This window comes from Suncus etruscus, chromosome X (genome assembly GCF_024139225.1).
Source record: "Suncus etruscus isolate mSunEtr1 chromosome X, mSunEtr1.pri.cur, whole genome shotgun sequence".
Lineage (NCBI taxonomy): Eukaryota > Metazoa > Chordata > Mammalia > Eulipotyphla > Soricidae > Suncus > Suncus etruscus.
In genome coordinates this window covers 54824664-54842081 of record NC_064868.1, presented here as the reverse complement: position 1 = coordinate 54842081, position 17418 = coordinate 54824664, and the positions used below count along the sequence as shown (strand labels likewise).

At 35.6% G+C, this 17418-nt stretch overlaps 1 protein-coding gene across 6 annotated transcripts in view; it reads left to right on the top strand.

Annotated features, from left to right (window-relative positions):
- The window catches only part of ARHGEF9 (Cdc42 guanine nucleotide exchange factor 9), a 601826-nt gene that overhangs the window by 86119 nt on the left and 498289 nt on the right, over positions 1-17418 (top strand). For all 6 annotated transcript variants that reach the window (XM_049767266.1, XM_049767262.1, XM_049767264.1 and 3 more), the window contains exon 2: positions 7654-7833. In XM_049767266.1, the coding sequence (XP_049623223.1) occupies positions 7654-7833 (180 nt within the window). The remainder of the gene's footprint in view (positions 1-7653; positions 7834-17418) is intronic.

Genomic DNA, 17418 nt, shown 5'->3' with positions numbered 1-17418 from the left:
AAGTTTGATGTATCTGTTGGTATTTTTCCCTTAAAGTAGACCTTTCAGCTTTTCTTTTTCTTTCTTTCTTTCTTTCTTTCTTTCTTTCTTTCTTTCTTTCTTTCTTTCTTTCTTTCTTTCTTTCTTTCTTTCTTTCTTTCTTTCTTTCTTTCTTTCTTTCTTTCTTTCTTTCTTTCTTTCTTTCTTTCTTTCTTTCTTTCTTTCTTTCTTTCTTTCTTTCTTTCTTTCTTTCTTTCTTTCTTTCTTTCTTTCTTTCTTTTTTTTTTTTTGGTTTTTGGGCCACACCCGGCATTGCTCAGGGGTTACTCCTGGCTGTCTGCTCAGAAATAGCTCCTGGCAGGCTCGGGGGACCATATGGGACACCGGGATTCGAACCAACCACCTTTGGTCCTGGATCAGCTGCTTGCAAGGCAAACGCCACTGTGCTATCTCTCCGGGCCCCCAGCTTTTATTTTAGGGATGGTTATGAGTCTGTAAAGTTTCCGAGCTGTTGTTTATCCGTGAAGCCATGTATACTTCCTTCAAACCTGAAAGTGAGTCTGGCTGGGTGTAGTATTCTAGGTGAAGCATTCATTTCATTGAGTTTTGTCACTATATTCCACCATTGCCTTCTGGCCTTGAGGGTTTCTTGTGGCAGGTCTGCTGTAAATCTTAAGGATGCTGCTTTGAATGTAATTTCCCTTTTTGATCTTGCTGCTTTAAATATTCTAATTCTATCTGTGGAATTTGTCATTGTGACTAGGATGTGCCTTGGGGTATTTTTTGGGATCTCTTTTTTGCTAGTAATCTTCTGGCATGCAGGACTTGGTTTAATGTAGTTTTTATTTCTGGGAGTTTCTCTGTAATGATGTTCTTGACTGTTGATTCTTCCTGGAGATTTTCTTCCTGGGTTTCTGAGACTCCACCGATTCTTATGTTGTTTCTGTTTAATTTATCGAACATTTCTATTTTCATCTGTTCACAACATTTGAGTATTTTTTCTGTTGTCTGATCATTTGCTTTAAGGTTCTCTTCCAATCTCTTCTGCTGTATGGAGTCATTATGCAGCTCATCTTCCAGCTCACTAATTCTGTCTTCAACTGCTGTTGCTCTATTGAAAAGGCTTTTCATAGAGTTTTTCATTTCATAAACTGCGTTTTTCAGTCACATCATTTTATTTTGGAGTTTCCTGATTTTTTTTTTTTGAGTTTTCTGATTTCTATATTTGTGGTCTGTTGATATTGAGCTATGCTTTCTTTGAGTTATACAAACATCCTCCATATTTCTATTCTAAACTCCTTATCTGAGAGGTTAATTAGTTGGTTGATATTTTATGGGCCATCAGAGCTTCCATCTTCATTATCTATGCATGCTTTTGTCCTGTGTTGTTTCCCCATTGTCATATGATTCTTACTCTGTGTTGTGATGGGGTTCATGTTTTTTTAAGAAATGCTTTTTTCCCTTCCTTCTTTGATTGTCATCGGGGATCAAGAAGTAGTTCCAGGTGTCGCTTTTGAAAAAGTCCCCTTTAATTCAAAGACAGGCAGAAATTAGCCCCCGTTCTTGTGGACGGAGGCACAGCGACCTGAGTTTAGGAACTTGAGAGCTGATTTTGCTGTGTTTTTCTTTGTTACTGAGGATAGAATGGTTGTTACTATTTTATTATAAAGTTATCTATTTGGGGTGTCAAAGAGATAGTAGGTATGGGAGTAGATAGTATGGTGCTTACCTGTTAACACTGGTTCTATTCCTTGCATACAATATTGTTTTTAGCACCACCAAGAATAATTCCTGAGTGCAGAACCAATTTGAACACTGACAGTTGATTATTCACCAAATGATAATCTCTGAGGCTGGTGGCAACTTGAGTGCTGTGGTGGTGGGAGGCAATCAGGGTAGAGCAGGGGCTGGTGGCAGAGCTGGCCACAGTGTCTGGCCCCAATCACGGTGGCAGAACTGCCCATTGCACCTTTCATTGCTAGTATATTCTTGTAGGTTTCAGTCTGGTAGACCTATCACATGGTGATGACAAGGCAGTGTTGAATTTTCCCACTATTATTGTGTTGTTATTTATATCTTCCTTCAAATTTTTCAGTAGTTGGTTTAAATATTTTGCTGATCTCTCATTGGGTGCATATACGGTTAGGAGTTTAATTTCTTCCTGTTGTATACATCCCTTAATTATTAGGAAATTCCCATCCTTGTTCCTTATAACTTTTTAATGTCTAAAATCTGTGTCATCTGAAATTAGTATGGCCACTCCAGTCTTTTACAGGAATTTTTTGCTTAAATGATTGTCCTCCAACTTTTTAGTTTGAGTTTGTGTTTTTTTCTCACTATTCACATGTTTCTTGTAGGCAGCAAAATGTTGGATTCAGCTTTTTGACCCTTTTTTATCACTCTTTGTCTCTTAACATATGCACATAGTCCATTCACTTTGTGAGAGATTATTGTCATGATATTCTGTATCATCTTTTAGTAGGAGATTTTAGCATGTCTTAGTCTGTCTTATTTTAAAGTAGACCTTTTAGTTCATCCTTTAAGCCTGGTTTGGAGTATGTAAATTTTCTCAGCTGTTGTTTACCCATGAAGATGTGTATCTTTCTTTCAAACCTAAATGTAAGTCTGGTTGGGTAAAGTACTCTAGGAAATGCATTCATTTTATTGAATTTTGTCACTATATCCCACCACTGTCTTTGATTCTTGAGGTTTTTTTTGTGACAAGTCTGAAGTAAATTTTAGGGGTGTTCCTTTAAATGTGCTTTTCTTTGGATCTATTGACTGGTACTCTTTGGGCATGTATGATTTGGTTGCACGCACTCTTCAGCTCTGTGATGATGTCCTTGATTATTGAAACTACATGGGGTTTTCTTCCTGTGTCTCTGAGACTTCAGTGATTCATATATTGTTTCTGTTGAGTTACCAAAGACTTCTATTTTCATCTGTTCCCATCTTTAAGGACTTTTTCCATTGTGTGATCATTCGTTTTGAGGCTCTTTTTTCAGCATCTTCAGTTGTTTGGAGTTGTTATGTATCTCATCTTCTAGTTCAATGATTGTTTTTCTTCCACCTCATTTACTCTGTTGGAGAGGCTTTCTAGTGGGGTAGTGATAATCAAAACCTTCAGGATTTGGAATCAGGCTTACAAACCAGCTTAAAAAATAAAGAATAATTACTAAATTAACCAGTCAATGATAACCTTTCCTTGGTTCTTAGAACTTAGCTGTGTGCTATTTAATAATTTAATCCGCTTCTGCTACATGAAACTCTTTCCCTTGATTTTGTAAGATAGTCTCATTGTCTTTTCTTTTGTTTCAGACAAATATTTCTTTTCTCTTATCATCTCCTGCTCCATTAGGCTGGAATCATTTTTTCTAGCACATTTTATAAGGAGAGACTTACTTGTTTCTAAAGTTTCTACTGAGACAGTGACTGCTAAAGTGTTATCTTCTCTGACATCTCTCTTTTTATAAGTCACACCCATCAATGCTAAGGACATTGGGCCAAACCCATAAGAGCTCAACCCATACAGTTAAAGATACTTGACTTTCACCAGGGCCATCTCTTGCATTTGCCTACATTTCAAGGTGGCCTTCCACATTCAAAATATTTAAGCAAATATAGTCATTTTCTCTACATCTGAGACAAGATTTTGCTCTTAATATACCTTCACACCTTAATAATCACATTTAACATTCACAAATTTCCCTACCAAATCAAGTTTGACTTCATCCTTTTCTTCAAACTTGACTTAAGAACACTAAGACAGGTTTCTTGCCTGTTGTTCCAAACATTCTTACTGAATCCATTCCTAGTCAGTTTTGACTTTGATTACTTTTTGTTGTCAAATTAGCCATAGTTTACACCTATAGTTCTCTATTCAATTTATTTACCCTTCCAACATTATTTTTCATTTCTATTCTCTGTTATAACAATACCCAATGTTTATGGTCTATCATCAGGGCTGCAGAAAACTAATATAGAACATGTTATGTTCTTAATATAGTTTAAAATATCTGATTTAGTATAATATTGCGTGTTGTAAAATACTTTACATCCAATTACTCTGTTTAAGCTTTTTACCTAGAATGTGAGGTAGTCTTCACATTTTGCATATGAAGAAATAGGTTAAATTTTGTATAGCTTAAGATTGTGGATTCTGGGATATTGTGATCTTGATCTCCTAATTGCATGCTACCATCTGTGTGGATCTCTTTTTTTCTTTTCCTTATTTCATATTGCCAATACATATTCTAAAGTAGCAGTGACCAGAATTGGATACAGGTTTTATTACTTTTTCTTGCTCCTTTAAGGGAATTCACTGTTTCTAGCAAAAGGGCAATTGATCTTCAGGTAAAAACTGGCTCAATCACAGTAAAAGGAACCCTGTATACTATAGATCACAAAGTGATAGTTGGGAAATATATGAGAAAATTACATAATTATAAAAAGTGGCTATTAAAAAGCATTACTGAGCAAAGAAAATAAAAATAGTTTCCAGCTCAAATTTAATTTACTTTAAAACAACTCAGAGAGTCAAGGAAGAGCATGTCTTTGCATCTAATTTTACTTATGACTAGTGATCTAAGGAGCTTCATACGGTTACCAAAATTTCCAGGGTTATTCCTCTTTTCATATATATATATAAAATTTAGCTTAGACATTATGTTTTATGTGTCTGTAGAACCAAAACAGTTCCTTCATTTGAATTTTGACTTTAATACTTATTAGATGTCTGAATTTGGGGATAAGATATAGTGTGCCTATTCAAAGGACTGTTTTATTCTAATATAAAGGCTACTAAAGGAAAAGTGGTCCAAAAGTCTAGTCATATGATAACAGTAGACAATTCAGTATTATTATATTTTAACTATAAAATATATAAGATTTAAGTTTTCAAAGAGCATCATCTTTGAACTATTGTCCAGTTCTATTATTGACTTCAAATAGTCCCTCACATCAGTCTTTTAAATTTCTCCCCACTGTACATTATCCAGGGAATATATATGGCTTATAAAATGCTTGCTTGTTCAGGTCAGCTGGACTCAATGGTATTAAGATACAGATACATGCTGCTGGGAGAAGATAAGTATGGAATCTCTAACAAGATGACTTCCTGGTTGTAGGAACAGAAGCAGAAGAATCAGACAAATTTTGGTCTAGAGGACTCAAGCAGCATTACATGCAATGTTCTGAGGAGAGTGTTAGTAACTGATGAGTGTTAGTAACTGGTCCTAAAGACGACAAATTTATAACTTTAAAACCTTAGCTTCTCAAACTTTGGGTTATTATTACACACGGGGTCCTGTGACTGAATGTGAAAGATGTAAATACTATTTAAAATGTATTTTAAATACATTTCTTTATTATTTTTACCTGTAAATGTTTTACTTTATATCTATTTTCTATAGCCACGTGTTTTCAGACATGTAGTAACTTCTCAGTTGAAAGTAGGTAACATGTAGAAAAAGTTAAACCCAGATTTTAAACTCAAGCTCTCTTAGTGCTCTGAGCTGGTTCCTTATGTACTTACTGAGCTCTAGGACTCCTAGTGAGGATTCACACATAGCAGTAAAACTGAAGCTTTTCTATAAAATTTTATTTGATTATGACCTTAGCCCAGAAATTCTTCACAGAGACTAGACAAAAATTGTCTTTTAATTCAATTAAAAAATTTAACCAAAATTCATAGCATCTTATAGACCAGGAACTTATTACTAATGGTGGATTTATACATCTCCTCATTTGGTATATTTAACAATGAAAACCATCTTATTTATGATATTATGATAGAATATTTATGTTCATTATACGTAGTGAATTGATAATATGGAATGATGATTATTGAAGCAGAGGACCTAGTAAAGAAACCCAGGACACATCTGAGTCATTTTTGTTTCTTAAATGTAGGTAAAGTGAGATGAAATTTATTAAATAAGGACCATGTGATGTGGTAGATGTCAGAAAGATTTGTAAATAGTAAGGTATGAGGTATTTAAATGGTATCCTGGATTTGGACAGATAGCACAGTGGGTAGGGCATTTGCCTTGTGCATAGCTGACTTGGTTTTTATTGCTGGCTTCTCATAGGGTCTCTAAAGCCTTCCAGAAGTAATTTCTAAGTATAGAGCCAGGAGTATCCCCTGAGCACTGCCAGATGTTGCTCAAAAGACAGTAACGGTGACCAAAAAATATACTATTCTAAGACATCCTATTGATAATCTCTTTGACATTTATTATGATGAAGTCCTCCTATTCCTGATCCGTGAAAGGCACAATAACTGCCTCAGGAAAGTTATGACCAACTAAATTACTTAACTAAATTAGATTATTATGACATATGGTTTATGTTTTTATGTATATGATTATATGTGGCATGTGCTATATATTTACATAATGACTAAAGAATAATTATTTCCTTGGTAACTGTTTTATAAATTTTAATTTACTTTTGATAGAATGTATGTTCTGTATTTGATCTACAGTGTCTTTGAACTCTTTTGTCTTTGGTATTTTGAACCATGATTGCCTTGATGGATCACTTCTTCCTTATGTAGGCTCATGGAAAAGATGACTTCTGGAGAACACGTTCAGTAATTTAATGCTGATGAGGTAGCACTTGAGTCTATATTCCTGACAGACCATGTTTTCTGTTCTGAATTTTTCCCTCAAATGTTATAAAGACTAGTGGCCTAGAAAAGATGAAACCCAGTTGGTAAAAAGAGAACAAACAATACAGTCCTCAGGACAATAGTCAAAGGAAGACCACCAGAGAAAGTACCCTGATCCCATTTTAATTACTATGCTTAGATAATTGTGAATATTTTCTTGTGTGCTAGTAGTATAAATGTCAGAAAGCTGCTGCATTGAGTCCATTCTTGCTAGTCACAAAGTATAATGACAAGAGTTAGGGTTCTATGCACAGCCCTTGAAAGGCTATAGTGAGATAACCCCTAATACAAGCCTCTAATAGGTGATACTCAGCTCATTCTTACTTGTAATTCAGTTTTTCTATCTATTAAAAGCAGATATAAAATCAGACCTGTGCATGTCACAATATACAAAATTGCTAATTGAATGTTCAAAGTTGAATTTTTTAATCATATATGATAGATGACATTTGAATGTCATATATGAGATAACAGAAGGATAAAGGACCAAGGTATATTATATGTGTAGATTGTCATGATTTACAACCCTTGAGAGTGGTATAAGGTGAGACTAAATACATACCACAGCTCCCAATTTGTCATTTTCAAAGAGGAGGATAAGGAAATGTATTAGCATAGAGAATTTAGACCAAATATGTTCAAGCTTCATTTTGACTACTAACTTCACACCACTGCATCTATTTAGATATGGGCTGCTTTGATGCCCCATCAAGAGATAGACTGGAGCTTTCTTATCTATAGAAGAAACTTTTGAATAGGAATAAAAACATAAAGTGTGTGTTGTCTTTTTTCACATTCTGCATCTTTACACACCAAATGGCTATTAGATATATATTGTTTGTCTTGTGGTTAAGTGGAGTTTGAGCTTCAATTACCATCTTTCTCACTCTCACCACTTATAGCTAGCATGCGGTTTTCCATAGTAAAACTCTGTGGGTTGGGGTGAAGGGCAAGTGAGGTAGACATCATTGTGGACTGAACTCATTCTCATTTTGTCTCCTAAGCTGATCACTGGAGATTCCATCGTTAGTGCTGAGGCAGTATGGGATCACGTCACCATGGCCAACCGGGAGTTGGCATTTAAGGCTGGCGACGTCATCAAAGTCTTGGATGCTTCCAACAAAGATTGGTGGTGGGGCAAGATCGACGATGAGGAGGGATGGTTTCCTGCCAGCTTTGTGAGGGTGAGTTTCAGCCTTCACACTCCTCTTCTATCTCATTGGCTCCCTGTCCCTTGCTTCCCACTGACCAACCCCTATTCATTCCTTCCCTGTGATTTCTCTCACATTTTCACTTTTTCACCTACTCAGAGCCTGGGCTTCCTGTTAATCTCTTGTCATATTGAGATTATAATTTTTTAAATCTCATTTATTTTAGCAATCCACTCTTCTGACTCCCAACTCCTACCCACTATAATTTTGTATAAATAATACTCCTTTCAGTCTAGGTGGTTTCTGAGACTCTTTCAAGTATAAATTGCTATTGTTATCTCTATAATTTTATTTTACTGCCTCTTTTATCCTTTGTGGTTTATTTTATTTCCTCCTTTCCTTCACCATTTGTCTCTGCTTTGCTCACCTCCTTGTGAACACCTATACATATTTTTTCAATTTTGTCTTCAACTGTTAATGTAAGGATGGGGCCTCCCTAAACTTACAGGGGCTATTATTTATTGATTTCAAACCAATTCAGATAGACATAATCTAATATATACTAGAAGAAAAGGCAGAAATCCCTAATTTACCGTAAAGAACATAATTACAATAGAAGAGGGTTTTGAAAGGTGTGTGTGTCTATACTGTATAGACTTCCTCTGTATGCTCTAGGATGCTATGGAAAAAAAGACATTGCCTTGGTTTCTTTGCTTTTAGCTCTCAATTTAGTTGTGAACAACAATCAGATCTTTGTCATTTGTGAACTCTGATATTTCCCATCCGTTAAATGGTGTTACCAATTCTTCCATGCCAGGTTATGACAGACTGATTGAGATACATAGTGGATTTATGGTGGTGCCAAAGTTCTGTGTGGCAATAGAGGTTCCAAAATTATAAGTGTATTTTATGGCCATCTTTACCATATCCTCTTTTGATAAAATATTTTGTAATATAAGACTGAAATACTGAACCCAAATTAAATATTAGTGGCTTGAGCCCCAACATCATGAAGTGTTTCAGAATTGGAATTATGGCAGTATAATATGAAGAAAATGCATGCATTTGGCTTCAAGCAATTCAAGTAGTGGTCTTGGATTTACTACCTCCTACATCTATGGTTAATGGAAAGATTTCACTTCTCTGAGACTTGATTTCTTCAACTTTCTTTGTGGTGCCACACCAGTCAGTGATCAGAGGTTACTCCTGACTTTGAAGTCAGTAATCAGTTCTGGCTGCCTTGGGGATTCACATGCAGTTATAGGGCTCAAACCCAGGGACTATTTTATTTGCAAGGCAAACACGCTACCTACTGTACTATCATTCTGGCCTTGATACTCTTATCTGAAAAATAATTATAAAGCTATTTTCTGAGCATTAAATAATATCATATGTGCCAATAGTCCTTGGCATAATGACTGGCTCATAGTAGGTGCTTAAAAAATGAGAACTTCCACATCATCATAAATGTCTTCATAGTTATTACTATTATCACCCTATTAGACTCAAAATGATCCATGTATTAAAACTAGTCTTCATAGTTAAAAGAAATATACATCCTTGGTGAATTTAAAATCCTACCATTTTATACTGTAAACCTTGTAAACCTATCAAACTATTAGCATTGTAAACAAATAAAATGCTTATATCTGAAGAATTTTCTACTGAAAAATCTACCCCCCTCTTGTCTATACATAATACAGAGTCATCAGAGTCATCAGCATCAACATATGTTATTACTTTCAGAATTCAACATTATTGATTGATGAACTGTAGCCAGGAATTACTTAAAAGAGATTATCAATAACTCTACAGCTTTGGGCTTAATTTTAGTCCCTTTTCACAGATACCTTTTATGTCTTGTACTGAGATATATATTTTATTATTTAATTATTTTGGCAAATCAAGACAATTTTGTATTAAAATTAGTTAGAAATATATAAGGGAAGAGAAATATGAGTTTAATAGATAATATGGACTTCTCCATGGCAGAAATAGGCAAGCAAAGAAACAGAGATATATGTTTAAGAGGAAAAAAAGGCTTGATGTGCAAACCTGAAGATATATCTTTTAAATTAAGGACTAAACTGTACTCAAGGATATCCTAATAAAGATAAATGTTATTTTTATAATAAATAGCAAACAGAGGGATGGGATAATATGTTTAAGCAAGATGAGATGACTTTGGGAGGCAAATGGCTGAGATTAATGAACTGGTATTGAAGTTTTTTACCCAAAGCTAAAAATAAGTGTTCTTCCAAGCACAAAGTCACAAAAACCAAGTGAGTGAAATAAAGTTGATCTTTATAAAATGACTGAATGGTACAGGTATTGATAACAAGGTATAGAATAGTGTGCGGCCATAGAGATAGCACAGCAGTATGGCGTTTTGTCTTGCATGCAGCCGATCCAGGACAGATGGTGGTTTGAATCCTAGCATCCCATATGGTCTCCCATACCTGCCCAAGAGCAATTTCTGAATGCAGAGTCAGGAGTAACCCCTGAGTGCCAGGTGTGACCTAAAAACCAAAAAGCCAAAATAATTAAATCAATCAATCAATATATAAATAAAAACAAAAAGGAATAGTGGTTTTTGATACACAATGAAATGAGTCAATTAAATTAAAAAGTTCACAAACATTAAAACCTAGTTCCAGACTAAGTAAGACTCAATTATACTAACTTTAAATTTTCTATTAAACACACAAATGAAAATTAAAAATTAATTTTTATAGTTAAAATATTTTATTGTAGTTTAGATTACATAAAAATACTGACCACCGGGGCTGGGAAGGTGGCGCTAGAGGTAAGGTGTCTGCCTTACAAGCGCTAGCGTAGGACGGACCGCGGTTCGATCCCCCGGCGTCCCATATTGTCTCCCCAAGCCAGGGGCGATTTCTGAGCTCATAGCCAGGAGTAACCCCTGAGCGTCAAACGGGTGTGGCCCAAAAACCAAAAAAAAAAAAAATACTGACCACCCATATCATTGAAGTGCCCATTATGTCTTCCCCCAATCTCTAAGTTCACTCTGATCTAATGTTCCTTTCTTCCTACTCTGGTCTCTATTTTCCTTAATTGACAGATTATGGCTTTGTGGTGCATACTCTTATGTCCATAAAACTGCCCATGTTGTATTACATACAACATGGTCAATGAAATACTGTGTAGTGATAGAAAAAATAATACATGTAATTAGCAATAATGGATAAAGGTAGAAAAAGAAGGGTATTGACTGAGTGAACTAAAGCAGAACCATAAGAACTAGTACAGGATAATATAACTCATTTGTGGTAAAATAAAAGAAATCAAGGATAAAATTAATATATTGAATATAGTTCAATAACCCACATTTAAATAATTTTATATCTATAAATTTATTAATTACATATTTCTGTCCTTAAAATGTTTTTCTATATTTACTCTATATTTCTACTTACATTAGTTACATATACACATGTTTCTAGTTGCTACTATATCATGAATAACAAGTCTATATTGATCTAGGAGCATGTGACAGAGCCTAAAACACAATTAAATCTTCAGTATCTTATCTACTATGTACATTTTTGAGAAACTAAAATAGTACTCCATGTTGCATGATTATTTTAAATGAGTATTTGATACAGAAATTGATGATAGATCAGAAATATTAGTAACAGTGCCAAAAACATAATTTTTTATGTTTTGTTTTAAGTTTTATATAGTGGTTTACTATATCAATGTTTATTCTTTGAGAAATGAAGATAGTATTTCATGTTTCTGATTGTGTTTACATGTATATATTTGATCTTAAGAATAGTTTGTTGATTTTGTTTGAGTCAGTCTTGAATGGTCTTAAGGTATTTAAAGGAAAGCGCTGGAAACTTAGGGATCCATGAGATGCTGTTTTGGCATCACATATATCACCATAAAGAAATAGGGATTTTAAGTAATTGGACTCCAGCACATATTTTAATTTCTGTTCAATTGTGTGTTTGTGATAAGAGTGTGTGTAATAATTATGTATTACAAATGGAGTATTTAATAATATAATTTATATCTCCATTTTCTGTATAGATTTTGATTAAGGGTAGAATGTTATTTGGAAATGGTATTATCTTATTATGAACATATAGCATCATAATTATTACACACATCTGATATATGATTGTTGGTTTGAAAATTGTCTCCGTTCTCTAGGAGCACTTTAAATAATATACTTATGATATGAATTATCTGGGTCTTACATGAAGATTTGATCATACTGAGAATATTGAGTCTTCATTAAGGTGGACATAATTAGTAGGATGATGGGTGAATAGTAGGAAACTGTGTTGTACTATAGTTTTCTGGTTTATTGATTTATTAAGGTGGTATTATCCTTGAAATACTATTGCTGTTATTTGTCATATAAAATTGACATAATGAAAATACCCTGAACTTCATACTAACTAGAAAACATGTAATAAGCTGTTGTCATTTTCCCTGCCATGATTCTCATTCTTTTCTTTTTTAAAACTTTTGTTGAAACCATTGTGATTTACAAAGTTATTCATAGTTGGGTTTCAGAGTACAATATTTCAGGACCAAACCCACCACGAATGTCGACCTTCCTCCACCAATGTTCCCAGAGTGCATCCCATACCACCCCCCTGCCCCAAGTATGCCAGTATAATACATCCATGTTATAAGTTCTAAACTTAAAAACATGTTTTAGGGGGCCGGAGAGATAGCATGGAGGTAGGGCATTTGCTCTGCATGCAGAAGGATGGTGGTTCGAATCCCGGCATCCCCTATGGTCCCCTGAGCCTGCCAGGAGCTATTTTTGAGCTCAGAGCCAGGAGTAACCCCTGAGTGCTGCTGGTTGTGACCCAAAAACAAACAAAAAACTTGTTTTAAATTTAGATATTTATAGTCTGGGTCTCTTGATTCCATTGTTGTTGACTTTGACTTGGATATTTAGTTCTGTCCCTTTTTTTTTTATCTCCACCAATGAACCTGAGACCACTTGGCCCCTGGCCCTCATCTTTTCTTATTTGTGTTTATCCTTCTCCACTTAATTTTTTTCCTTCTCCTCGCTATACTCTGGGGCCAAGAGTGTACTTGACAACTTCCATTTAAACCATTGCATTTCTTTATGCAGTTATTCTAAACACTTAATCCTTCTTCTGGCTTACTTCATTTAACTCAGTATCTTCTAGTTCCATCTGTGTTGCAGCAAACTGCATACATACTTTGAATCAGTGTTTTTTTTTTTTTTGTTGTTGTTGTTCTGGGGATAGATACCCCAAAGCAAGATTACTGTGACATATGGCAGATTAATTGTTAGTTTACTGAAAACCTTCCATACTGTTTTCCATTGGGGTTGGACCAGGCAAAAATCCAGCCAGCAGTGGATAAGGGTTTCTTTCTCACCACATCCCCACCAACACATTCTCCCCAGTATTTTTGATATGTGCCATCCTTACTGTTGTAGGATGTTATCTCATTGTTGTTTAATTTAGATTTTCCTAATGATAAGTGGTAATGAACATTTTTTTCATGTGCCCATTGGCCATCTGTCAGCCTTCCTCAGAGAAATAACTGGTCGTTTCCTCTCAGAATTTTTGATGGCCATTTTAGGTTTTATGCAGTTAGCCTTTGTGGATAAATCCTGGATATCAACACTTTTCTGATGTGCTGAGTGGAATATTTATTTCCACTCAGCTGTCTTCTAATTTTAACCCATGTTTCTTTTGCCATACAGAACTTTGTAATTTGATGTAGTCTCATTTATTCAGATGTGATTCTATAGCCCTTGCCATTAGTATTATATCATTGAATTCTTCTTTTTTTATCTTTATTTAAACACCGTGATTACAAACATGATTATAGTTCTATGATTACAGTCATGTAAAGAGCACCCCCCTTCACCGGTGCAACATTCCCACCACCAATTTCCCAGATCTCCCTCCTCCCTTCCCCCCTACACCTGTACTCGAGACAGGCTTTCTACTTCCCTCATTCATTCACATTTTATGATAGTTTTCAGTGTAGTCATCTCTGCAACTGCACTCATCACTCTATGTGATGAGCTGCATGTCCTGAGCTGCACCTACCAGCCCTCATCTCTCTTGTCTCTGAGATACTGTTAAAAATGTCCTTCATTTTTCTTAAAGCCCATAGATGAGTGAAACCATTCTGCGTCTTTCTCTCTCCCTCTGACTTACTTCACTCAGCATAATAGATTCCATGTACATCCATGTATTGGAAAATTTCATGACTTCATCTCTCCTGATGGCTGCATAGTATTCCATTGTGTATATGTACCACAGTTTCTTCAGCCACTCATCTGTTGAAGGGCATCTTGGTTGTTTCCAGAGTCTGGCTATTGTAAATAGCGCTGCAATGAATATAGGAGTAAGGAAGGGATTTTTGTATTGTATTTTTGTGTTTCTTGGGTATATTCCTAGGAGTGGTATAGCTGGATTGTATGGAAGCTCAATTTCCAGTTTGTGAAGGAATCTCCATATCGCTTTCCATAAAGGTTGTACTAGACGGCATTCCCACCAGCAGTGAAAAAGAGTTCCTTTCTCTCCACATCCCCGCCAGCACTGCTTGTTTTCCTTTTTTGTGATGTGTGCCAATCTCAGTGGCGTGAGGTGGTACCTCATAGTAGTTTTGATTTGCATCTCCCTGACGATTAGTGATGTTGAACATCTTTTCATGTGCCTTTTGGCCATTTGCCTTTCTTCTTTTTCAAAGTGTCTGTTCATTTCTTCTCCCCATTTTTTGATGGGGTTAGTTGTTTTTTTCTTGTATAGTTCTGTCAGTACCTTGTAAATTTTGGATATTAGCCCTTTATCTGATGTGTATTGGGTGAATAATTTCTCCCACTCAGTGGGTGGCCTTTGTATTCTGGGCACTATTTCCTTTGAGATGCAGAAGCTTTTCAGCTTAATATAGTCCCATCTGTTTATCTCTGCTTCCACTTGCTTGGAAAGTGTCGTCTCCTCCTTAAAGATGACTTTAGTCTCAATGTCCTGGAATGTTTCACCTACATGTTGTTCTATATACCTTATAGTTTCAGTTCTGATATCAAGGTCTTTAATCCATTTGGATTTTACCTTTGTACATGGTGTTAGCTGTGGGTCTGAGTTCGCTTTTTTGCAAGTGGCTAACCAGTTGTGCCAACACCACTTGTTGAATAGGCTTTCCCTGCTCCATTTAGGATTTCTTGCTCCTTTATCAAAAACAAGGTGGTTATATGTCTGAGGAACCTTCTCTGAGTACTCAAGCCTATTCCACTGATCTGAGGGTCTGTTTTTATTCCAATACCATGCTGTTTTTATAACTGTTGCTTTGTAATACAACTTAAAATTGGGGAAAGTAATGCCTCCCATATTCCTTTTCCCAAGGAGTGCTTTAGCTATTTGCGGTTGTTTGTTGTTCCAGATGAATTTCAGAAGTATTTGAACCACTTCTTTGAAAAATGTCATGGGTATCTTTAGAGGAATCGCGTTAAATCTGTACAATGCTTTTGGAAGTATTGTCATTTTAATGATGTTGATCCTGCCAATCCATGAGCATGGTATGTGTTTCCATTTCCGCGTGTCCTCTCTTATTTCTTGGAGCAGTGTTTTGTAGTTTTCTTTGTATAGATCCTTCACATCTTTAGTCAGGTTGACTCCAAGATATTTGAGTTTGTGTGGAACTAATGTGAATGGGATTGTTCTCTTAATGTCCATTTCTTCCCTATCATTATTAGTGTATAAAAAGGCCATTGATTTTTGTGTGTTAATTTTGTAGCCTGCCACTTTGCTATACAAATCTATTATTTCTAGAAGCTTTTTGGTAGAGTCTTTAGGGTTTTCTAAGTAGAGTATCATGTCATCTGCAAACAGTGAGAGCTTGACTTCTTCCTTTCCTATCTGGATTCCCTTGATATCTTTTTCTTGCCTAATCGCTATAGCAAGTACTTCCAGTGCTATGTTGAATAGGAGTGGTGAGAGAGGACAGCCTATTCTTGTACCAGAATTTAGAGGAAAGGATTTTATTTTTTCTCCATTGAGGATAATATTTGCCACTGGCTTCTGGTAGATGGCTTTGACTATATTGAGAAAGGTTCCTTTTATTTCTATCTTGCTGAGAGTTTTCATCAAGAATGGGTGTTGAACCTTATCAAATGCTTTTTCTGCATCTATTGATATGACCATGTGATTTTTATTTTGTTGTTGTTTATGTTGTGTATTATATTGATAGATTTACGGATGTTAAACCATCCTTGCATTCCTGGGATGAAACCTACTTGATCAAAGTGAATGATCTTCTTGATGAGGCACTGGATCCTGTTCGCCAGGATTTTGTTGAGGATCTTTGCATCTGTGTTCATCAGGGATATTGGTCTGTAATTTTCTTTTTTGGCAGCATCTCTATCAGGTTTTGGTATTAAGGTGATGTTGGCTTCATAAAAGCTATTTGGAAGTATTCCTGTTTTTTCGATTTCATAAAAGAGCCTGGCCAGAATTGGTAGTAGTTCCTCTTGAAAGGTCTGAAAGAATTCATTCGTGAATCCATCAGGGCCTGGGCTTTTGTTTTTGGGTAAATTTTTGATTACAGTTTTAATTTCCTCAATAGTGATGGGGGTGTTTAGATATGCTACCTCTTCTTTATTCAACCGTGGAAGGTTATATGAGTTCAGAAATTTATCCATTTCTTCCAGGTTCTCATATTTAGTGGCATAGAGTGTCTCAAAGTATTCTCTGAATACCCTTTGAATCTCTGCAGTATCTGTAGTGATCTCCCCCTTTTCATTTCTAATACGCGTTATCAAGTTTCTCTCTTTCTTTTGCTTTGTGAGTTTTGCCAATGGTCTATCAATCTTGTTTATTTTTTCAAAGAACCAACTTCTGCTTTCGTTGATCTTTCGGATTGTTTTCTGGGTTTCCACTTCGTTGATTTCTGCTCTCAGCTTTGTTATTTCCTTCTGTCTCCCTATTTTTGGGTCCTTTTGTTGAGCACTTTCTAGTTCTATTAGCTGTGTCATTAAGCTACTCAGGTAAGCTCCTTCTTCCTTCCTGATGTGTGCTTGCAAAGCTATAAATTTTCCTCTCAGTACTGCTTTTGCTGTGTCCCATAAGTTCTGAGAGTTTGTGTCTTTATTGTCATTTGTTTCCAGGAACCTTTTGATTTCCTCCTTGATTTCATCTCGGACCCACTGGTTATTGAGTATGAGGCTGTTTAACTTCCAGGTGTTAAATTTTTTCTTCTGTGTCCCTTTGCAGTTCACATCTAACTTCAGAGCCTTGTGGTCAGCAAAGGCAGCCTGCAAAATGTCTATCTTTTTTATTTTATGGAGGTATGTTTTATGTGCCAGCACATGATATATCCTGGAGAATGATCCATGTACATTGGAAAAGAATGTGTATCCAGGTTTCTGAGGATAGAGTGCCCTATATATATCTACTAGGCTTCTTTCATCCATTTCTCTTTGCAGGTCTAGTATATTTTTGTTGGGTTTCCATTTGGTTGACCTATCAAGTGTTGACAAGCCTGTGTTGAGGTCTCCCACAATTATTGTGTTATTATTGATATCCTTCTTCAGATTTGTCAACAATTGTATTAAATACTTTGCTGGACCCTCATTCGGTGCGTATATGT